This window comes from Salvelinus alpinus, chromosome 4, assembly GCF_045679555.1.
Source record: "Salvelinus alpinus chromosome 4, SLU_Salpinus.1, whole genome shotgun sequence".
Taxonomy (NCBI): Eukaryota; Metazoa; Chordata; class Actinopteri; order Salmoniformes; family Salmonidae; genus Salvelinus; species Salvelinus alpinus.
Window position 1 is genome coordinate 21,521,367 of NC_092089.1, and position 24,611 is coordinate 21,545,977.

At 49.0% G+C, this 24,611-nt stretch overlaps 1 protein-coding gene across 1 annotated transcript in view; it reads left to right on the top strand.

Moving 5' to 3' along the window:
* LOC139573025 (cyclic AMP-responsive element-binding protein 5-like) overlaps nucleotides 1–24,611 on the top strand; it is an 80,757-nt gene that overhangs the window by 38,543 nt on the left and 17,603 nt on the right. Inside the window, exons 6-7 of the mRNA XM_071395999.1 lie at nucleotides 1,294–1,417; nucleotides 4,414–4,524. Coding sequence (XP_071252100.1) covers nucleotides 1,294–1,417; nucleotides 4,414–4,524 — 235 coding nt within the window. The remainder of the gene's footprint in view (nucleotides 1–1,293; nucleotides 1,418–4,413; nucleotides 4,525–24,611) is intronic.

Below are 24,611 nucleotides of genomic sequence, written 5' to 3' on the forward strand. Positions count from 1 at the left end.
CAGGTCTCTCCAGAGATGTTCGATCGGGTTCAAGTCCGGGCTCTGGCTGGGCCACTTAAGGACATTCAGAGACTTGTCCCGAAGCCATTCCTGCATTGTCTTGGTTGTGTGCTTAGGGTCGTTGTCCTGTTGGAAGGTGAACTTTCTGGAGCAGGTTTTCATCCAGGATCTCTCTGTACTTTTACTGAGGAGTGGCTTCTTTTATTTATTTTATTTTTGTTTAACTAGGCAAGTCAGTTAAGAACAAATTCTTATTTACAATGACGGCCTACCCCAGCCAAACCCTTCCCTAACCCGGACGATGCTGGGCCAATTGTGCGCCGCCCTATAGGACTCCCAATCACGGCCGGTTGTGATACTCCCTGGAATCGAACCAGGATCTGCAGTGACGCCTCTAGCACTGAGATGCAGTGCCTTAGACCGCTGCGACATTCGGTAGCCCGGTCAGTGCTTTGGAGAGCAGAGAAGGTGAGAGGAGAGGAGGCGAGAGGAGAGGAGAGAAGGGGATAGGAGGCGAGAGGAGAGGAGAGAAGGCGAGAGGAGAGAAGGGGATAGGAGGCGAGAGGAGAGTTGGCGAGAGGAGAGGAGGCGAGTGGAGAGAAGGCGAGAGGAGAGGAGAGAAGGCGAGAGGAGAGAAGGGGATAGGAGGTGAGAGGAGAGTTGGCGAGAGGAGAGGAGGGGAGAGGAGGCGAGTGGAGAGAAGGCGAGAGGAGGCGAGAGGAGAAAAGAGAGGGAATAGGAGGTGAGAAGAGAGGAAAGGAGAGGAGAGGGGAGAGGTACTGTACAGCATCCTTTACTGTCTGTCTTGTTAGTAAAGCCTCAAGTGTAAACAACTATAAACCAAAGACTACAGAGAGGATGTAGACTGACATGTCTCCAAGCCTAAACAAGCTGGAACTGGGACACTGATTTAAAGACTGGATGGAAAAGCTGCCTGCAAGGTGGATAGAAGCGTGTTTGTATGTTTGCTCCCCACCCCTCTAATAGTGTTCCTGCTACTCCCCATAACCTGAAGTGAAGTAACACATCTGTTAGAACATAAAATGTGTCTATTGCTGTTATGTGGTGATGTTCTTATGATAAAGATATGCACATGATTTATTATCTCTCTAACTTGGAACGTGTGTTCAGGATGATGTTTAATACGCTTTCCCTGTCCTGTCCTGTGTGTGTGTGTGTGTGTGTGTGTGTGTGTGTGTGTGTGTGTGTGTGTGTGTGTGTGTGTGTGTGTGTGTGTGTGTGTGTGTGTGTGTGTGTGTGTGTGTGTGTGTGTGTGTGTGTGTGTGCGCCTAGGCCTGTCCCTGGCTCCCTGTCATCACTACTACACCTACGGAACAGACAGAGACAGCCACTGCCTGCCTCCATGGCTGGAACCCTGCCAGACCCCACCATGCAAGGCTCCTCTGTACTGATGCCTGTGAGTACACACACACACACACACACACACACACGCACGCACACACACACACACACACACACACACACACACACACACACACACACACACACACACACACACACACACACACACACACACACACACACACACACACACACACACACACACACACACACACACACACGTACACACGCACGCCTTCCTTTCGCTTGTGGACTTCAATGCACAACACATCAGCTGTACGTGACCAGGAGTAAAAACCTTTCCAAGCCAAACCGCTACACACAGCCTACATCGTTGTCATCACATTAGCTAAAGTTACGTCCTAGTCAGCATAGCTAGTAGAACTAATGTGTTAGTAAACCCGCTACAATCATGCAGTAACGTTACAGTGTATAGTCAGTAAGCAGTTACACCGACGGGCCCCGGGGGCAATAAATTAGTAACACCTTGACTTGGAAGAGTTCCAGTGTTGTGTTGGAAAGTCATAGCCAGCTAGCTAACATAGCATCCCTATGTTTGAGCAGGGTGTTTCAGTAGGCTACACTAGCTAGCTGCATTTTCTAGATAAGTAAGTGAAACTGAAATTGGAAAAAAATGACTCTCTCTCAATATATATTTCTCTCTTGATTCTTCTTCATATTGGAATAAATTAATTTGTTCAAAACTGTTCAACTATTGTCTTTCCCTCTCTTTAAGTCAACTACAAATGGAATCCACTGCAGCGCTAGCTAGCTTTCAGTACTAGATTCATTCTCTGATAATTTGATTGGATGGACAACATGTCTGTTCAAGCTGCAAGATCTCTGATAGGTTGGAGGACATCCTCTGGAAGTTGTCATAATTACTATGTAAGTCTGTGGAAGGGGGTGAGAACAATGAGCCTCCTAGGTTTTGTATTGAATTCAATGTACCCAGAGGAGGACGGAAGTTAGCTGTCCTCCAGCTACACAATGGTTCTACCCTACAGAGTGCTGTTGAGGCTACTGTAGACCTTCTTTACAAAATAGTGTGTTTTAATAAATTATTTGGTGACGTGAATATATTTAGTATAGTTTTATCTCAAAGGGATAACTTTTTAAATGTTTTACCATTTTTATTTTTATAAAATTCACTGAGGAGGATGGTCCTCCCCTTCCTCCTCTGAGGAGCCTCCACTGATGTACACACTGATTCACACACACACACACACACACACACACACACACACACACACACACACACACACACACACACACACACACACACACACACACACACACACACACACACACACACACACACACACGCTACCTACACACATCTCATCCCCTCTTTCAGTCTGTAATATCTGTGTGTTTTCCCACGTATTTCCCACCATATAAATGATTCATCACTATTTATCCAAACGACCATCTCCTGCAGTGTGGCTTTCAGACGCTGGCTCTTCATCTCTGACTGTATTCTAATCAAGCCAATGAGATTTAAGGTCGGAGCAGTAGTGGGAGACAGACAGGGAATGATAACAACTCTGAGAAAGCTCCCCGTATCATAATTCTAATGATACCACATATGTTCTCATGGTAACACAAGACAGGCTGTGTTTATGGTGTGGAAAAAACCTCCCATGTTTATTCAATTAGGAGCTGAGGCTTTCTGGAGGAAGATTGACGGGTCAGGAAAGGGGTGCAGGTTTGGGTGATATTTACACACAAAACACACTTAGAGCAATTAAGGCTGTGTGGAGGGGTTCTGGGGCTGGGCCTCTGTGGACGGGGAGAGGTGCATCAGGGGGGTTGGGGGTCATCAGTGGGGTTGGGGGTTGTTGGGGGGGTTAGTGAGGTATTGGGGGTCATCAGGGGGGTGGGGGGGTTGTTGGGAGGGTTAGTGGGGTAGTGGGGGACATCAGGGGGGTTGGGGGGTTGTTGGGAGGGTTAGTGGGGTAGTGGGGGACATCAGGGGGGTGGGGGGGTTGTTGGGAGGGTTATCGGGGTAGTGGGGGACATCAGGGGGGTGGGGGGTTGTTGGGAGGGTTAGTGGGGTAGTGGGGGACATCAGGGGGGTGGGGGGGTTGTTGGGAGGGTTAGTGGGGTGTGTGTGTGGGTCCCCTTTAACCCCCACTTTAACCATTAAACATCTGACCCTGTATCACACATCACCCATACACACACACATCACCCATAGAAACAACCACACACAGAGAACCCATACAAACAACCACACACAGCATGCATGTGACAACTAGAGCTGACCAGAACACACACAAACAGGAAGCCAGACTAGCAGTGAGGGAGTTAACACAGGAAGCGAGCCCAGCAGTGAGGGAGTTAAAGCAGGAAGCCAGCCCAGCAGTGACGGAGTTAAAGCAGGAAGCCAGCCCAGCAGTGAGGGAGTTAAAGCAGGAAGCCAGCCCAGCAGTGAGGGAGTTAAAACAGGAAGCCAGCCCAGCAGTGATGGAGTTAAAGCAGGAAGCCAGCCCAGCAGTGAGGGAGTTAAAGCAGGAAGCCAGCCCAGCAGTGAGGGAGTTAAAACAGGAAGCCAGCCCACCAGTGAGGGAGTTAAAACAGGAAGCCAGCCCACCAGTGAGGGAGTTAAAACAGGAAGCCAGCCCAGCAGTGAGGGAGTTAAAACAGGAAGCCAGCCCACCAGTGAGGGAGTTAAAACAGGAAGCCAGCCCACCAGTGAGGGAGTTAAAACAGGAAGCCAGCCCACCAGTGAGGGAGTTAAAACAGGAAGCCAGCCCACCAGTGAGGGAGTTAAAACAGGAAGCCAGCCCACCAGTGAGGGAGTTAAAACAGGAAGCCAGCCCACCAGTGAGGGAGTTAAAACAGGAAGCCAGCCCAGCAGTGAGGGAGTTAAAGCAGGAAGCCGGCCCAGCAGTGACGGAGTTAAAGCAGGAAGCCAGCCCAGCAGTGAGGGAGTTAAAACAGGAAGCTACTACCAGGGTGTGTGTCTGTTAATAGCACTGTCTTTGTCAGACACGTGTGTGTGTGTGTGTGTGTTGCCGTAGTGTGATATATTGTTGTGGTCCTCAGATGGAGAGGCAGATGTCTATGTGTTCCAGTATGATGGGTATGCAGGGCCCCAACCATCCCAGCTCCTGTTCCTCACCTCACGGACCCTCCATGCACTCTGAGGCCAAACTGGTGAGTCTCAATCCTCACCAACACACACATACACACACTAAATACACCTGAATAATAAAAACACACACATGCAGATGCACGCACACACACACCCTTCCACACACCCTTCCACACACCCTTCCACACACCCTTCCACACACAGATGCATGCTCAATGTTTTATACCGTTCTCTTTTCCACTTGGCCATGCCAACAAAAAGCTGTGCTTTAAAGTCTCTGTGCGGATTTGATCATTTTGTGTGTGTATGTGTGTGTGCGCGTGCGTGCGTGCGTGTGTGTGGAATCAAAGCTGCTAGGTCTGAACCTGTAGGAGCAGAGCAGAGCAGCGCTGGGCTGGAGTCTCAGAGAGCCTGAATAAAAGGCCCTTTATGTGGCTGGGGCTGGGCTGCCCACCGCACTGCACCGACTGGCTGACTGATGTATATCTTAATGTACAGAACATGTTGTGGAATTGTGCAACTTGTTAGCACTAGTTTAACACAGCGGGATGGAAATGGAATGACCTCATCCCTCACAAAGCAGGCAGTTAGAGAGAGGAGGGGGAGTGAGAGAAGGCTGAGCGAGAGGGAGGACTGCGAGGGAGGGAGAGAGGGAGAAATGGAGAGGGGGTAGAGGGAAAAGAGAGGGATGAGAGGAGCGAAGATAGGAGATGACAGAAGAAAGGAGAGAGGGAGGAGAGGGGGTAGAGGAACGAGAGAAGAAGCGGAGAGAGGCAGAAAGAAAGCAAAAGAGGGAGGCAGAGATAGGCAGAGAGAGAGAGGCAGAGAGAGAGAGAGGCAGAGAGAGAGAGAGAGAGAGAGGCAGAGAGAGAGAGTGAGAGAGAGAGAGAGGCAGAGAGAGAGAGAGCGAGAGGCAGAGAGAGAGAGAGCGAGAGGCAGAGAGAGAGAGCGAGAGGCAGAGAGAGAGAGTGAGAGAGAGAGGCAGAGAGAGAGCGAGAGGCAGAGAGAGAGAGAGAAAGAGAGAGGCAGAGATAGGCAGAGAGAGCGAGAGGCAGAGAGAGGCAGAAGGAGGTGGTCTAAGGCAAGTGGCTGGTCAGAATAAAGTGCTGTTTGCTCTCCTGACTTGTTTAATGGCCCAATGATTACTGAGGTTGGTGAGATTGAGAGGGGGGGGTAGAAAGAGAGGGAAGAGAGAAGGAAAGACAGAGAGAAGTAGCGATGGGAGGGAGAGAGCGAGAGAGAGACAGAGGGAGAGTGAGAGAAAGAGGGAGAGAGAGAGAAAGAGGGAGAGAGAGGGGGAGGGGGAGAGGGAGAGAGAGAAAGAGGGAGAGAGAGAAAGAGGGAGAGAGAGGGAAAGAGGGAGAGAGAAAGAGAGAGAGAGAGGGAAAGAGGGAGAGAGAAAGAGGGAGAGAAAGGGGGGAGAGAGAGGGCGCATTCTCAGGGCACTTACGTGTCCCTGTTCCTCCTGCTCTCTCTCTCTCTAGATTGATCGTCTTTGTAGTCTTTTGGATCTCTCCTGCTGTTCCTATGGTAACACGCTGGAGTAAGACAATATTAGTGTTTTAGTCTTATCTCTGCATTGGCCTCCATCCAGACATCCAGATATTTTCCTTTTATTTTCCCCTCTCGCCTATCGTTGTAATTGAATTGTAAATGCCAAGGCCACTAATAAACACAAGCAGACAGTCCTCAGAAAACGACCAAGGCTTCATTACTGGACTAACCTACAGGCTGCTTGACCAGTCAGTTATTCATTCATACTCTATTCATGACCAGATGGTTTGAGATTTGGGCCCTGACATTTTGAATGGCCCTGATATCTTGAAAGGTCCTGATGGAATCCCATGATTGTGGACAGAGAGTGAGAGGCTAATCGGCTTATTGGGCTCAGATCTCCAGCGTGGTTTTCATAAGGAACTGACGGACGGAGTGGGGAAGGGATGGGGAAGCGGGGGGAACAGGGGTTTCAGGGGATCTCTGGTGTCTGTAATATCCGCACCCGGGCCAAGTCGATAAATACGGCCGTGCTATCGGGTGTCTGCGGCGTGATCAGGTCCATATGTCCCCTGCGATGCACTCGATCCAGCCCTAATCGCGTTACCCTGGACCATGTTGACTTTCCGCCAATGGGAAATCTCCCTCACTGTAACCCCACACCCCCCCAGCTTTACAACCTCAGAGCCTCAGACCCCTGGCCCAGCCGCTCACTACAGGAACATTTACATTAAGAGAGATGGAGGGAGGGGGAGAGGGAGGTAGGAAGGGAGGAAGGGAGAGGGAGAGAGAGAGAGAGAGAGAGAGAGAGAGAGAGAGAGAGAGAGAGAGAGAGAGAGGGTAAGTGGGAAATAGATAGATCAAGTGGGGGGTGGGGTGAGAAAGAGAGAATTTGAAAGACAGAAATTGATAAAAGATGCTGGAGAGAGAGATGTGTGTTGTGGTAACTGAAGGCCTCCCCTGGCGGAGTTAACCCTCTCCTGCCCAGTGGGAGTGTGTGCTGCTGCTGAGGGCCCGGGGTTTGGGGGGGCTAATGACGGCTAATAGATTTTGCGGTGGGGCTGAGCTTCTAGGAGGCCTAGGGAGACCTGTCTCTGTCTGTCTCTAGTGTAAATAGTTAATGAGCTGCAGGGAGGGCTGAAGGCAGGGCGGATATAGGGAGGGCTGATACAGGGCTGATACAGGGCTGATATGGGGAGGGCTGATACAGGGCTGATATAGGGAGGGCTGATATAGGGAGGGCTGATATAGGGAGGGCTGATACAGGGCTGATATAGAGAGGGCTGATATAGGGAGGGCTGATATAGGGAGGGCTGATATAGGGAGGGCTGATATAGGGAGGGCTGATATAGGGAGGGCTGATACAGGGCTGATATAGAGAGGGCTCCTGAGTGGTGCAGCGGTCTAAGGCACTGCATCTCAGTGCTTGAGGCGTCACTACAGACACCCTGGTTTGATTCCAGGCTGTATCACAACCTGCCGTGATTGGGAGTCCCATAGGGCGGCAAACAATTGGCCCAGCATCGTCCGGGTTTGGCCAGTGTACGCCGTCATTGTAAGATGGCGAGATAGCGTCGACAGAGATTCCTAAGTCCTTAGGAAACTATGCAGTATTTAGTTATTTTCTGTATTATTCTTTACATTGTTAGCCCAGAAAATCTTAAGTGTTAATGCATACAGCCAAGAAGAACTATTGGATATAAGAGCGACGTCAACTTACCAACATTACGACCAGGAATACGACTTTCCCGAAGCGGATCCTTCGTTACGACCACCACCCAGGGCATTGGATCTAATCCCAGAGGCCGACCCAAAACAACGTTGCCGCAGAAGAGGGAGACGGAGCGGCCTCCTGGTCAGGCTTCTAAGGCGTGCACACTGCTTTCGAGTATACTATTCGCCAATGTCCAGTCTCTACACAACAAGGTGGACAAAATTAGGGCAAGGGTTGCCTTCCAGAGAGACATCAGAGATTGTAACATTCTCTGTTTCACGGAAACATGGCTCTCTGGGGATATGTTGTCGGAGTCGGTACAGCCACCGGGTTTCTTCACGCGTCGCGCCGACAGAAATAAACATCTCTCTGGGAAGAAGAAGGGCGGGGCTGTATGCTTCACGATTAACGACTCATAACAACATACAGGAACTCAAGTCCTTCTGTTCACCTGACCTAGAATTCCTTACAATCAAATGCCGACCATATTATCTCCCAAGAGAATTCTCGTCAGTTATCGTCACAACTGTGTATATACCCCCTCAAGCAGATACCACGACTGCCTTCAAGGAACTTCATTGGACTCTCTGTAAACTGGAAACCATATATCCTGAGGCTGCATTTATTGTAGCTGGGGATTTTGACAAATCAAATTTGAGAACAAGACTACCTAAATTCTGTCAGCATATTGATTGCAGCACTCTCGCGAGCAATACACTGGACCACTGCTACTCTAACTTCTGCGATGCATACAAGGCCCTCCCTTCTGCAAATCCGACCACGACTCTGTCTTGCTCCTACCGTCTTATAGGCAGAAACTCAAACATGTACCCGTGACTAGAACCATTCAATGCTGGTCTGACCAATCGGAATCCACGCTTCAAGATTGTTTTGATCATGTGGACTGGGAAATGTTCCGGGCAGCTTCAGAGAATAACATCGATCTATATGCTGACTCGGTGAGTGAGTTTATAAGGAAGTGCATTGTACCCCCTGTAAAACCCACCCTAACCAAAAACCATGGATGGATGGCAGCATTCGCGCAAAACTGAACACGCAAACCACCGCATTTAACCATGGAAAGAGGACTGGGAATATGGCCGAATATAAACAGTGTAATTATTCCCTCCGCAAGGCAATCAAAAAAGTGAAATGTCTGTATAGGGACAAAGTGGAGTCGCAATTCAACGGCTCAGACACAAGACATATGTGGCAGGGTCTACAGGCAATTACGGACTATAAAAAGAAAATCAGCCATATCACGGACACTGACGTATTGCTTCCAGACAAACTAAACACCTTCTTTGCCTGCTTTGAGGATAATACAGTGCCACCGACACGGCCCGCTACCAAGGACTGCGCCCCCCCCCCCCCCCCCCCTCTCTCATTCTCCGTGGCCGATGTGAGTAAGACATTTAAACGTGTTAAACCTCGCAAGGCTGCTGGCCCAGACGTCATCCCTAGCCGTGTCCTCAGAGCATGCGCAGACCAGCTGGCTGGTGTGTTTATGGACATATTCAATCGGCCCCTATCCCAGCCTGCAGTCCCCACATGCTTCAAGATGGCTACCATTGTTCCTGTACCCAAGAAGGCAAAGATAACTGAACTAAATTACTATCAAGCACTCATTTCTGTCATCATGAAGTGCTTTGAGAGACTAGTCAAGGATCATATCACCTCCACCTTACCTGCCACCCTAGACCCACTTCAGTTTGCATACCGCCCCAACAGGTCCAGAGACGATGCAATCGCCATCACACTGCACACTGCCCTATCCCATCTGGACAAGAGGAATACCTATGTAAGAATGCTGTTCATTGACTACAGCTCAGCATTCAACACCATAGTACCCTCCAAGCTCATCATTAAGCTGGAGGCCCTGGGTCTCAACCCCGCCCTGTGCAATTGGGTCCTGGACTTTCTGACGAGCCGCCCCCAGGTGGTGAAGGTAGGAAACAACATCACCACTTCGCTGACCCTCAACACTGGGGCCCCACAAGGGTGCGTGCTCAGCCCCTTCCTGTACTCCCTTTTCACCCATGACTGCGTGGCCATGCACGCCTCGAACTCAATCATCAAGTTTGCAGACGACACAACAGTAGTGGGCTTGATAACCAACAACGACGAGGCAGCCTACAGGGAGGAGGTGAGGGCACTTGGGAGTGTGGTGTCAGGAAAACAACCTCTCACTCAACGTCAACAAAACAAAGAAGATGATCGTGGACTTCAGGAAACAGCAGAGGGAGCACCCCCCTATCCACATCGAAGGGACAGTAGTGGAGAAGGTGGGAAGTTAAGTTCCTCGGCGTACACATCACAGACAAACTGAAATGGTTCACCCACACAGACAGCGCCTCTTCAACCTCAGGAGGCTGAAGAAATTTGGCTTGTCACCTTAAACCCTCACAAACTTTTACAGATGCACAATTGTCGGGCTATATCACTACCTGGTACGGCAACTGCAGCGCCCTCAACCTCAAGGCTCTCCAGAGGGTGGTGCGGTCTGCACAACGCATCACCGGGGGCAAACTACCTGCCCTCCAGGACACCTACAGCACCTGATGTCACAGGAAGGCCAAAAAGATCATCAAGGACAACAACCACCTGAGCCACTGTCTGTTCACCCCACTATCATCCAGAAGGCGAGGTCAGTACAGGTGCATCTTAGCTGGGACGAGAGACTGAAAATCAGACTGCTAAACAGAAATCACTAACTCAGAGAGGCTGCTGCCTACATAGAGACTCACTAGTCACTTTAATAATGCCACTTTAATAATGTTTACATATCTTACATTACTCATCTCATATGTATATACTGTATTTTATAGCATCTACTGCATCTTGCCTATGCTGCTCGGCCATCGCTCATACATATATTAATATGTACATATTCTTATTCCATCCCTTTAGATTTGTGTGTATTAGGTACTTGTTGTGGAATTGTTAGATTACTTGTTAGATATTACTGCACAAGAAGCACAAGAATTTCGCTACACTCGCATTAGCATCTGCTAACCATGTGTATGTTACAAATAAAATTTGATTTGATTTAAATACGAGTTTGTTCTTAGCTGACTTGCCTAGTCAAATAAAGGTTACATTTTAAAAACTATACAAAAATACAGGGCTGATACTGGGCTAATAATGGGCCGATACAGGGCTGATACAGGGATGGCTGACACAAGGAGGGCTGATACAGGGCTGATTCAGCGCTGATACTGGGCTGATACAGGGCTGATACAGGGCTGATACAGGGCTAATACAGGATACAGGGATGGCTGATACAGAGCTGATAGGACTGAAACAAGGAGGGCTGATACAGGGCTGATTCTTGGCTGATACTGGGCTGATACAGGACTGATACAGGATACAGGGATGGCTGATACAGAGCTGATAGGACTGAAACAAGGAGGGCTGATACAGGGCTGAAGGCAGGGCTGATACAGGGAGGGCTGATACAGGGAGGCCTGGTGCAGGGAGGGCTGATACTTGGCTGATACAGGGAGGGCTGATACAGGGAGGGCTGATACAGGGAGGGCTGATACAGAGAGGGCTGATACAGGACTGATGAGGCTCTGTTGTGTTGGGTCAGGGGAATAGGGTGGTGTGTTGTGTTGGGTCAGGGGAATAGGGTGGTGTGTTGTGATGGGTCAGGGGAATAGGGTGGTGTGTTGGGTTGGGTCAAGGGAATAGGGTGGTGTGTTGGGTTGGGTCAGGGGAATAGGGTGGTGTGTTGTGTTGGGTCAGGGGAATAGGGTGGTGTGTTGTGATGGGTCAGGGGAATAGGGTGGTGTGTTGGGTTGGGTCAAGGGAATAGGGTGGTGTGTTGGGTTGGGTCAGGGTGGTGTGTTGTGTTGGGTCAGGGGAATAGGGTGGTGTGTTGTATTGGGTCAGGGGAATAGGGTGGTGTGTTGTGTTGGGTCAGGGGAACACACATATACAGACAGACAGACAGACAGACAGACAGACAGACAGACAGACAGACAGACAGACAGACAGAAGACAGACAGACAGACAGACAGACAGACAGACAGACAGACAGACAGACAGACAGACAGAGGCCAAAGCATTACATCGCTACTCGGAGCCAGAGCTCAGCAGGCTATAGCCAGCACTCTCCCTCACAGCTCTGATCTCAGTCCAGCCCTGCACCACTCGCTCAGCAGGCTATAGCCAGCACTCTCCCTCACAGCCCTGATCTCAGTCCAGCCCTGCACCACTCGCTCAGTAGCAGCTGACATAGTTGTACAAGTGTGCACACACGCTGTGTGTGTGTGTTTGTGTTTGTCGAAGTACAGTATTCTGTTCCTGAAAGTAAATTTTTTAGATGGTTTGATGTCATTGTTTGTTTGATGGAACTCTTTCTCTCTCCATTTCTGTGGACAGGAAGAGCCACAACAAACCCTTATCAACTTCTACACAATGTCTCCCTGTGTGCCAACCACAGGACATAAGTCAAAAATGTGAGCGGGTTCCAATTTGAAAGTGGTGTAGTCTCCGACCGTGGGTTAGTATCTGTTTAATGTAAAGCTGTTATCACCCGTTCCTTTCCCTCTGCCGTTCAGTTGGTTTAGAAAAATGCGGACAGATTTAAAAAGCTCTGCTTCTGAGCTGCAGCTCGTGTATAAAAATGTGTTATTTATTATCTGGGTAATTATCTATTGTTTACATTGTTACTAGGGACAATAAATGTGTCACTAAGCGTCAGGCTTGGTGCTGAGTTTCTTATGAGTTAAACAATACTACATGTTCCTACACTGCAGCTCTGTTGGCCGTGGACCTGGCACTGGATGGGCCCATGACATCACTCTTGGCACGCTCTAAATGTACTCCTTTTTACTTGAGGAGGGAAAAAGGAGAGTTTCTCTTAAAGAAACATTTCATAATGTGCACCGAGACCAGCCATCAAAGATATCCTGACGCAAGAGTTGTAGTTTGAGCCGATGGATTTTTTCACCTCAACTCTTCATCATCACAGTTTTAGTTTTATGATCCTACTAAACTTGTATATTGTTTTAAACCCGATCAAACTATAGTTTTATTTGACCATCGAAATACTTCTGCAAAATACATCAAATATGTAGGTCAGAAATACCAAGTGTACGAGAGAGTCATATTTACAGAGTTGTTCAATGAGGTCAAGAAAGAAGAGGCAATTTCCACCTTCACTCCATGTTGAGTGATTAACTGTGTCAAGTCACCTTCACTCCATGTTGAGTGATTAACTGTGTCAAGTCACCTTCACTCCATGTTGAGTGATTAACTGTCAAGTCACCTTCACTCCATGTTGAGTGATTAACTGTCAAGTCACCTTCACTCCATGTTGAGTGATTAACTGTCAAGTCACCTTCACTCCATGTTGAGTGATTAACTGTGTCAATTCACCTTCACTCCATGTTGAGTGATTAACTGTGTCAAGTCACCTTCACTCCATGTTGAGTGATTAACTGTCAAGTCACCTTCACTCCATGTTGAGTGATTAACTGTCAAGTCACCTTCACTCCATGTTGAGTGATTAACTGTCAAGTCACCTTCACTCCATGTTGAGTGATTAACTGTGTCAATTCACCTTCACTCCATGTTGAGTGATTAACTGTCAAGTCACCTTCACTCCATGTTGAGTGATTAACTGTGTCAAGTCACCTTCACTCCATGTTGAGTGATTAACTGTGTCAAGTCACCTTCACTCCATGTTGAGTGATTAACTGTGTCAAGTCACCTTCACTCCATGTTGAGTGATTAACTGTCAAGTCACCTTCACTCCATGTTGAGTGATTAACTGTGTCAATTCACCTTCACTCCATGTTGAGTGATTAACTGTGTCAAGTCACCTTCACTCCATGTTGAGTGATTAACTGTGTCAAGTCACCTTCACTCCATGTTGAGTGATTAACTGTCAAGTCACCTTCACTCCATGTTGAGTGATTAACTGTGTCAAGTCACCTTCACTCCATGTTGAGTGATTAACTGTGTCAAGTCACCTTCACGCCATGTTGAGTGATTAACTGTGTCAAGTCACCTTCACTCCATGTTGAGTGATTAACTGTCAAGTCACCTTCACTCCATGTTGAGTGATTAACTGTCAAGTCACCTTCACTCCATGTTGAGTGATTAACTGTGTCAAGTCACCTTCACTCCATGTTGAGTGATTAACTGTGTCAAGTCACCTTCACTCCATGTTGAGTGATTAACTGTCAAGTCACCTTCACTCCATGTTGAGTGATTAACTGTCAAGTCACCTTCACTCCATGTTGAGTGATTAACTGTCAAGTCACCTTCACTCCATGTTGAGTGATTAACTGTCAAGTCACCTTCACTCCATGTTGAGTGATTAACTGTGTCAAGTCACCTTCACTCCATGTTGAGTGATTAACTGTCAAGTCACCTTCACTCCATGTTGAGTGATTAACTGTGTCAAGTCACCTTCACTCCATGTTGAGTGATTAACTGTGTCAAGTCACCTTCACTCCATGTTGAGTGATTAACTGTCAAGTCACCTTCACTCCATGTTGAGTGATTAACTGTGTCAAGTCACCTTCACTCCATGTTGAGTGATTAACTGTGTCAAGTCACCTTCACTCCATGTTGAGTGATTAACTGTCAAGTCACCTTCACTCCATGTTGAGTGATTAACTATGTCAAGTCATTTGTAACTACTTACATCATTAAATGGTATGAGAGCGAGAGAGAAAGATGGAGAGTTAGAAAAAGAGAGAGAGAGAGAGAAACAGAGAGAGAAACAGCGAAAGAGAGACAGACAGACAGACAGACAGACAGACAGACAGACAGACAGACAGACAGACAGACAGACAGACAGACAGACAGACAGACAGACAGACAGACAGACAGACAGACGGAGAGAGAGAGACAGCACCTCTGGCTAGACCATGGGTTGTGTTATAGAAGAATTTCAGCAGCAGACAATAGGAGTGTATCTCCAGGTTTTGAAAGCAACATCTGTATGAATGGTGGCATTGTCAGGGGGTGATGTCATTGGAGAGAGAGGGACGGTGAGCCAAGGACACAGCTGAACGTGAGCTGTACTGCTGCAGCCGTTCTGTCACAACTGACTGACTGCTAGTGTGTAGGGTTAAACTGTGCCTGTGTGTGTGTGTGTGTGTGTGTGTGTGTGTGTGTGTGTGTGTGTGTGTGTGTGTGTGTGTGTGTGTGTGTGTGTGTGTGTGTGTGTGTGTGTGTGTGTGTGTGTGTGTCGTGAGCGTGCTTTTGCACTGTGTGTGTGTGTTGAGACAAACAGTGCCTCTTGCAGGGTGTGTCTGTGCAGGGTAAAGTGAGGCATAACGGAGGAGAACTAACAGGGACACAGAGACTTACAGGTCAACTAGCATCCTTCTACATATTGTCAAACGTCAGTATTTCTCCAAAGACAGTTTCTCATAAAATGTGAGCTTGGTGAGGGTGTACAGTGAAGGGTTAAAACACTAACACTGTGTGTGTCTGCCAGCTTATCTGTGGTGAGGCCTGACAAGGAAGGGAGAGATAGAGGGAGGGAGTTAGAGAGGTGGGTGTCTCCTTCCACCATGGTGCCCACACCAGGGTCACGACCCGCCCACAACCATGGACCACAGTCATATTCACAAGCATAGGAATATGGCTCAAAACACCTCTTTTCTACTTGTGAGTTCCTCTCTGTGTGCATGTGTGTGTGTGTGTGTGTGTGTGTGTGTGTGTGTGTGTGTGTGTGTGTGTGTGTGTGTGTGTGTGTGTGTGTGTGTGTGTGTGTGTGTGTGTGTGTGTGTGTGTGTGTGTGTGTGTGTGTGTGTGTGTTTGAGAGGGACAGAGGGGCGGAGGGCAGGGGCGGAGCAGAGCAGTGTGTCTGCTGTGTTTGTCTTTGGGTGACTGCGTGTTGTTTTAGCTGTGCTGATGGGAGGCTGATGGGAGGCGTATGTGTGAAGGCATTCAGGGTACGGTTCAGGGCCTGTGAATGGGACAGGACTAGCCTCCAGGGCTCCCTCCCCTCCGGCAGGGCTAGGCCAGGGTAAACCAGCCAGACAGTCAGCCGGCCAGCCAACACCAGATGGGTAGATGGCTAACACTTTATGTAACCTCTCTGACCAGTTTCTCATCTACAGTTTTCTAAGTACAACTCTCAACAACAACTGTGAAAACATCAATGTCAACCACACCCCTTCCTGTTAACATTTCTTACATAGTGTCATAGATTCACTCATTAGTACAGACTTCCTATTTCCCATGCGATTCATTGCCTGTTAACGTATTGTCATTTTCTGGCCTCAGTAACATCACTTCCACATGGCTGTGGGTGTCAGTTAAGTCACCTCTCTCTCTCCACTCTTGTCAGGTTTGGTTTCCAATGTTAGCGTAAATGCTAAAGCTAAATGTAGCATGTGACATGTTAGTTCATAATGACAAGAGAAACACATTCTGAAGGAAAACACAATTAGAAGTCAATTATAGGGGCCTCCCGAGTGGGTCAGTGGTCTAAGGCTCTGCATCACAGTACTAGCTGTGCCACTAGAGATTCTGGGTTCGAGTCCAGGCTCTGCATCACAGTACTAGCTGTGCCACTAGAGATTCTGGGTTCGAGTCCAGGCTCAGTCTCAGTGGTCTAAGGCTCTGCATCGCAGTGCTAGCTGTGCCACTAGAGATTCTGGGTTCGAGTCCAGGCTAGCGACTCCTGTGGTGTGCTGGGCGCAGTACACGCTGACACGGTCACCAGGTGCACGGTGTTTCCTCCGACACATTGGTGCGGCTGGCTTCCGTGGTCTAAGGCTCTGCATCGCAGTGCTAGCTGTGCCACTAGAGATTCTGGGTTCGAGTCCAGGCTCTGTCTCAGTGGTCTAAGGCTCTGCATCGCAGTGCTAGCTGTGCCACTAGAGATTCTGGGTTCGAGTCCAGGCTCAGTCTCAGTGGTCTAAGGCTCTGCATCGCAGTGCTAGCTGTGCCACTAGAGATTCTGGGTTCGAGTCCAGGCTCAGTCGCAGCTGGGAGACCCATTGGGTGGCCCACAATTGGCCCAGCGTTGTCCGGGTTAGGGGAGGGTTTAGCCGGCAGGGATGTCCTTGTCCCATCGCTCACTAGCGACTCCTGTGGTGTGCTGGGCGCAGTACACGCTGACACGGTCACCAGGTGCACGGTGTTTCCTCCGACACATTGGTGCGGCTGGCTTCCGGGTTAAGTTTTCATTGTGCCAAGAAGCAGGGCGGCTTGGTTGGGTTGGGTTGCTTTTCCGAGGACGCACGGCTTTCGACCTTCGCCTCTCCCGAGTCCGTACGGGAGTTGCAGTGATGAGACAGACTCTAAATACCAATTGGGGAGAAAAAGGGGTAAAAGTAACAAAGTAAATTACGGTGGTTAGCCAATCAGAGGCAGACAGACAGAACCATATGGTAACACCAGCCCAGTTGACCCAGGTGTTAACCATTCAACAGTTCACCCAGTTGTTAACCGTTCACCCAGGTGTTAACCATTCAACAGTTCACCCAGGTGTTAACCATTTAATAGTTCACCCAGGTGTTAACCGTTAACCATTCAACATTTCACCCAGGTGTTAACCATTTAATAGTTCACCCAGTTGTTAACCATTCAACAGTTCACCCAGGTGTTAACCATTTAATAGTTCACCCAGTTGTTAACCATTCAATAGTTCACCCAGTTGTTAACCATTCAACCGTTCACCCAGGTGTTAACCATTCAATAGGTCACCCAGGTGTTAACCATTTAATAGTTCACCCAGTTGTTAACCATTCAATAGTTCACCCAGTTGTTAACCATTCAATAGTTCACCCAGTTGTTAACCATTCAACAGTTCACCCAGGTGTTAACCATTTAATAGTTCACCCAGTTGTTAACCATTCAATAGTTCACCCAGTTGTTAACCATTCAACAGTTCACCCAGGTGTTAACCATTTAATAGTTCACCCAGTTGTTAACCATTCAACAGTTCACCCAGGTGTTAACCATTTAATAGTTCACCCAGTTGTTAACCATTCTGTTTCCGCCATGGTAAAGACGCCAACACAGCCAAGGAAAGTGATCTGTTATTCTAGCGACCTGTGCAACCACAATGAACAAAAATATAACTGTGAAGTGTGAAGTTTTGGTCACACGTTCCCCTACCCCTTTTTTTAAGGTGTCTGTGGCCAACAGCCAGTCATGTATTTCCAGTCATGTGATATCTATAGGTTAGGGCTTGATGAATTCAAATTGACTCATTTCCTTATATAAACTGTAACTCAGTAAAATCTTTGAAATTGTTGCATGTTGCGTTTATATTTTTAAACAGAAACTTTATCAGAGTCCATTAATACAAACTGTCAAATAAATATTTGAAATCATGATTCAGATGAATGATTTTGGAAGCACAGCTTTCCACATTCCTTCTACTCTCTATCTGAAATAGCTGCAACAAGGTGCCTTTTGTCTCAATTTGCCTCTAACATTAGATTAGCCCAGGCACTTTGTTCCTGACTGTGCTCCTATGATCATACGTCTCTCTCTCTCTCACTCGCCCTCCCTTCCTCCCCCTCTGTCTCTATCTCTCTCTATCTCTCTCTCTCTCTTTCTCTCTCTCTATCTCTCTCCTTGTCTGTCTGTCTTCCTCTGCCCCTCTCCCCCCAGAGGCTGGGGTTTTGTAGTGATAACCCTGTTGGCTGGTCCACAGAGCCCTGCTTTACAAGAGGAACCAGTGGGATGTAGTCTGGAGGCAGAAAGGCCAATCCATTAGACTGACATGTAAGAGAGAGAGCGAGAGAGAGATAGAGAGAAAAAGGCAGAGGGAGAGAGAGGCTGCCAAGTGTATGTTTAGCCTGCTGTGCGCGTGTGAGCGTGACTGTGTCGGTGGGAGTGTGTGCGGGGGTATGGGTGGGTGTGTGTGTGGGGGTATGGGTGGGTGTGTGTAGGTGTGTAGCCTCCACTGTGGGTGTGTGTGCATCTCGCTGCCTGCCCTGCGCACCAATGTGGCTACGTATGAACAGCACTGCAACATACCGGGGTCGTCTGGGCCTGGCAGAACAGCCCGCCCATCTCTCTCTCTCTCTCTCTCTCTCTCTCTCTCTCTCTCTCTCTCTCTCTCTCTCTCTCTCTCTCTCTCTCTCTCTCTCTCTCTCTCTCTCTCTCTCTCTCTCTCTCTCTCTCTCTCTCTCTCTCACTTTCTCTCTCTCTCTCTCACTCTCTCTCTCTCTCTCTCTCTCTCTCTCTCTCTCTCTCTCTCTCTCTCTCTCTCTCTCTCTCTCTCTCTCTCTCTCTCTCTCTCTCTCTCTCTCTCTCTCTCTCTCTCTCTCTCTCTCTCTCTCTCTCTCTCTCTCTCTCTCTCTCTCTCGGCCCAGTGGGGGAAGGGAAGGAAGGGGTGACTCTAGTTACAGTACAGAGAGACTCCCACTACTTTCCACCAGGCTGTCTGTCTGCCTCCTGTAGTCCCAGAAGAAATCAGTTTAACAGAGAGGGGGTACAGGAGAGGTGGAGGGAGGAGAGGGGGAGAGCTTGCTGCCTCTCTGGGGCATGTGGGTAATGTAATAAAAGTGAGCTAATGGGGGGGGGTGGAGTTTGGGACACATGGAGGAGTGGACAGTGGGTATGGAGGGCAGGCATTGGTGGGTAGAGGTGGTGGTGGTGGTGTTGGGGGTGGTTGAGGAGATGTTGGGGGTGGTTGAGGTTTAGGAGAGGTTAGGGGGAGAGGTGGTGGAGGTTGAGGAGATGCTGGGGGAGGGGTTGGGGAGGTGGAGGAGGTGTTGGGGGAGGGGTGATGAAGGATGAGTAGGTGTTGGGGGAGGGATGGGGGAGGTTGAAGAGGTGTTGGGGGAGGGATGGGGGAGGTTGAGGAGGTGTTGGGGGAGGGGTGGGGGAGGTTGAGGAAGTGTTGGGGGTGGGGTGGGGGAGGTTGAGGAGGTGTTGGGGGTGGGGGAGGTTGAGGAGCTGGTGGGGGAGGTTGGTGGAGGTTGAGGAGGTGTTGGGGGAGGGGTGGTGGAGGTTGAGGAGGTGTTGTGCGAGGGATGGGGGAGGTTGAGGAGGTGTTGGGGGAGGAGTGGGGGAGGTTGAGGAGGTGTTGGGGGAGGGGTGGGGGAGGGTGAGTAGGTGGTGGGGGAGGGATGGGGGAGGTTGAAGAGGTGTTGGGGGAGGGATGGGGAGATTGAGGAGGTATTGGGGGAGGTTGAGGAGGTATTGGAGGAGGGGTGGGGGAGGTTGAGGGGGTGTAGGGGGAGGGCTGGGGGAGGACGAGGGGTTGGGGGAGGGATGAGGGAGGTGAGGAGGTGTTGGGGGAGGATGAGGTGTTGGGGGAGGGATGGGGGAGGTTGAGGAGGTGTTGGGGGAGGGGTGGGGGAGGATGAGGTGTTGGGGGAGGGATGGGGGAGGTTGAGGAGGTATTGGAGGAGGAATTATACCCTCTACATTTATGGTACAGGGGCTCACTGACACTCTCTCCCTCCCTTCTATAGCTGCTGCAGACAGGGAACCCATGCTGTGGTTTTTAGGGGCTGGGGGGAGGAGAGTTAGAAGGGTCTGGGCCCACAAAGACTGTTGCCAGGAAAGTTAAGGCTTTAGATGTGTAACCTCATTATAAATCCTGTTAGCAGAAGTACAGTACAGAGTATACACGCTAGCTGGCTGAACATGTCTGACGAGAAGAGACTGACATGACGCAGGGTATTGAAACAAACCACTGTTCACTCTCTTCTCCGTACATAGAGGATGTGTGTCCCAAATGGCACCCTATTCCATATATAGGGCACTATTTATGACCAGAAGTAGTGCACTATATAGGGAATAGGATGCCATTTGAGAGGTCTCTCCATTTAAAGCCCAGGATAATATTTCTTTACCACTTTAAAAGTGACTCCACATACAGGCCTGGTTAGATTAGGTTCAATGTTCTATGACTCCACATACAGGCCTGGTTAGATTAGGTTCAATGTACTGTGACTCCACATACAGGCCTGGTTAGATTAGGTTCAATGTTCTGTGACTCCACATACAGGCCTGGTTAGATTAGGTTCAATGTTCTGTGACTCCACATACAGGCCTGGTTAGATTAGGTTCAATGTACTGTGACTCCACATACAGGCCTGGTTAGATTAGGTTCAATGTTCTGTGACTCCACATACAGGCCTGGTTAGATTAGGTTCAATGTTCTGTGACTCCACATACAGGCCTGGTTAGATTAGGTTCAATGTTCTGTGACTCCACATACAGGCCTGGTTAGATTAGGTTCAATGTTCTGTGACTCCACATACAGGCCTGGTTAGATTAGGTTAAATGTTCTGTGACTCCACATACAGGCCTGGTTAGGTTAGGTTCAATGTTCCCTAACTAGTGAAGACTCGGGCGACTCCAAAGGGCCTCAGGTCCCCAGAGAGCCCTCTGCTCCACTCTTAAGAGGAATGAAAGTGTGTCCCCCTGACCTGATCTGGTTTGATTGACTCATCCCCGGCCCAGGCTCCATCTCTTCCCACTCGTCCCTGTTCTTCCCCGCTCTGGCGTTCTCCTCTCGGGGTTAATAGTGATGAAGTCATCTGGCCAGGCCAGGGAGGGAACAGGGGAAACCTGAGTGGCTGTTCAGGACGTGACCAGAGCACTCACACGGACATCAGTCACACCGGGCCGACTGAGATGGTGTCAAATAGGAAGACAGCATTAATAAATATCATTAATGACACCACATTAATGAGAGAGGGGGGGGGGGGGGGGGGGGGGTGATACAGGAGGTCAGGGGTCAGGGTTTAGAGGTCAGACAGTCAATGGCTTCTTCCGTCTGAGAGAAATCATCTTCAGTCCAGTAGCTGGGGTGTTTAATCTGTGTGGCAGCATTTTATCAACGTGGAACATTGAATGGTAAAAGACAAATAAACCTTGACAACCTGTGTCATTACTACTGTCTATATTCTCCCTCCTAATAAATGGTGAATATATCGTTATTTATATCATTACTTTTCCATCTTACCAGCTCTTTTTGTTGATGTATTATATGGCTGATAGGTTGAGACAGGGTTGGTCATCTAAACAACAGACTGTTGTCCTCTTCCTCCACACTGTTACCATCCTCTGCTGTCAGAACACCTACTACCAACACTACAGGCCAACACCTGCACTGACATAATGACTGTTCTGTGGCCTGGCTACATGTAGCCGCGGGGAGAGAGAGAAACCAACGTGTGTGTTATTACAGGTTTATGCAGGTGGTGGTTAAGTCTGGGTGATGAGCACAGTCTGAGCCAAACACAACCATGTGTTACAGTACATTAGAGGTCATGATGAAGGGGTTTGGGAGAGACAGTGGTCACGTCCCCAATGGCACCCTATTCCCTTTACAGTGCACTACTTTCGACCAGGGTCTATAGGGCTCTGGTCAAAAGTAATGCCCTATATAGGGAATAGTGTGCCATTTGGGACGTAACCACAAGCCTACTGATGATCATCACCGTGGAAGGCCTGTCGGTCTGTTCATTTGCGTCACTGTGGGTCCGAATGCAGCCTGCCAGGGCCATAAGTTTGGGCTCAGCTTAGTGGAGCTGAGTTAGATCTGGGACAGTTTGAGCTAAGTCCTTCAGTTGTGTCAGATGAAACCAGCGAGTAGAAGAGTGGGAACCTGGCCTGTATCACGGTGAGGGAATCTTTATCTCTCTTTATCTCTTTCTCTCTTTCTCTCCCTTTATCTTCATCTCTCTCTATCTCTATATTTCTCTCTTTCTCTCCCTTTATCTTCATCTCTCTCTATCTCTATATTTCTCTCTCTTTCTCTCTCTTTCTCTTCATCTCTCTCTAGCTCTATATTTCTCTCTCCTTCTATATCTTTCTCCCTCTCTCTCTCTTCTCGTTTGCGACAGAGTTGCTTTGTTTTCTGTAATACATGACAGGTTGATTTGGTTCCAGTTTCCCAGATCCCTGCCTGGTTCCAAGATCCCTGCCTGGTTCCCAGATCCCTGCCTGGTTCACAGATCCCTGCCTGGTTCACAGATCCCTGCCTGGTTCACAGATCCCTGCCTGGTTCACAGATCCCTGCCTGGTTCTCTTAGATGCTTTGTTTTTGAATCCTACAGACCGTTGTTTAGTAGTGTCATGTGCAGTGGAACTTTTTGTGTTGTAGAACTACAGCTCAGACTGACTGTATCGTAGGTGAAGTCCATTGTTACGTACCACCATCAGTGCCTCTTCTCTGCTGTGTGGCTACTCTCAGCTGTGGCTGGTACAATGTACTGCTTGATTATGAGTTCCGTGAGTTGAACTCTCTCTGTAGTGAGTGTGTCTGTTGTTATGGTTACGGGCTGTGTGTGTCGGGTGTAGCTAGCACTGTGTTTTAACCCTGTCTCTCTGACCTGCCTCCACTAGCTACAGTACAGCTGCCTGACTGTGACACACTGGATCTGCATCCCAGATGGCACCCTATTCCTTTAGAGTGCACTTATTGTGACTTGGGCCCTCGTGCACTATAAATATACTATTTGGTGCCGTTCGGGAGGCAGCCTGCGGCCTCTCCTCTCCTCCTGATGGAGGTTAATTCAGTTAAAAGCCAGATAGATAGTAGAGGCGGCCCTGCCAGCTGGACTCCTCTCACAATACAGGGCTGATAAATGAGCACTTTGCTGGGCCCCGAGGCCAGGCTGACTCTCTCTCTCTCTGTGTGAGTGGAGGGGAGACTGGAAGCTATCCACTCCCCCGCTTCTTCTCCCTCCACCCCTCTATCCCCCACTCCCCTGACGTTTGGCTGGCATGGAGCCAGGCAACATCAGCCCCAACCCTCAGCCCCAGCCACAGCCCCAGCCTCACCTCCCAGTCCTATACCCCTTCCCCCAGCCCCAGACAGGCACATTAGTGGGTCTGCAGTGCAGTGCAGAGCAGTGCAGAGCAGACAGTGGTGGATGGGGCAGTCACATTCCACTGCCTGGGTCTCTGCTCTGGCCTCTGTGGGAACGTGGCTCAGGACATGAGATTGGCTACTATGATTGAGTGGTGGAAGATAGGCGGACAGCTGCCCAGCCTGATTGGCTCCCGCTATCGGAGGGGAGGGGCCCCAGGTCTGGGTGTTGATTGACAGGTTGAAGGCTGAATGGGGAGGTGTTATGGTGGCCTGTCAGGGTCAGATGACTTCCTCAGACAGTAGAGCCACATGGAAGATGTCCATGTCAGCAGTCTGGGGAATATTAGTGATGTGATCTCAGACTGCTTTTTATCTGTTAGGTGTAGTGTACATTTAGTAAGGGGGTCTAGACAGTAAATACACATCTAATGATGCTTTGTTATAAGCAACAGATACAGTGGCCAGAATCCCCATTGGTTTTGGTGATTGCTTTTTTTCACAAACCAGTTATGTGATTGATTGCCTCACTCACACTTCCATTTGACCAACTCAGACAGACAGACAGACAGACAGACAGACAGACAGACAGACAGACAGACAGACAGACAGACAGACAGACAGACAGACAGACAGACAGACAGACAGACAGACAGACAGATCTAACCCACTGTGTTGTAGTCTAGACAGACCTGATCTAACCCACTGTGTTGTAGTCTAGACAGACCTGATCTAACCCACTGTGTTGTAGTCTAGACAGACCTGATCTAACCCACTGTGTTGTAGTCTAGACAGACCTGATCTAACCCACTGTGTTGTAGTCTAGACAGACCTGATCTAACCCACTGTGTTGTAGTCTAGACAGACCTGATCTAACCCACTGTGTTGTAGTCTAGACAGACCTGATATAACCCACTGTGTTGTAGTCTAGACAGACCTGATATAACCCACTGTGTTGTAGTCTAGACAGATCTGATCTAACCCACTGTTCTGTAGTCTGGTCTCTATGGTATGTTAACCCACTGTGTTGTAGTCTAGGCCAGTCTAGGTCAGTCCAGGATACTAGGCCAGTCTAGGCCAGTCTGGCCAGTCCAGGCCAGTGTAGCCAGTCCAGGCCAGTCTAGGCCAGTCCAGGCCAGTCTAGCCAGTCCAGGCCAGTCTAGGCCAGTCTAGGT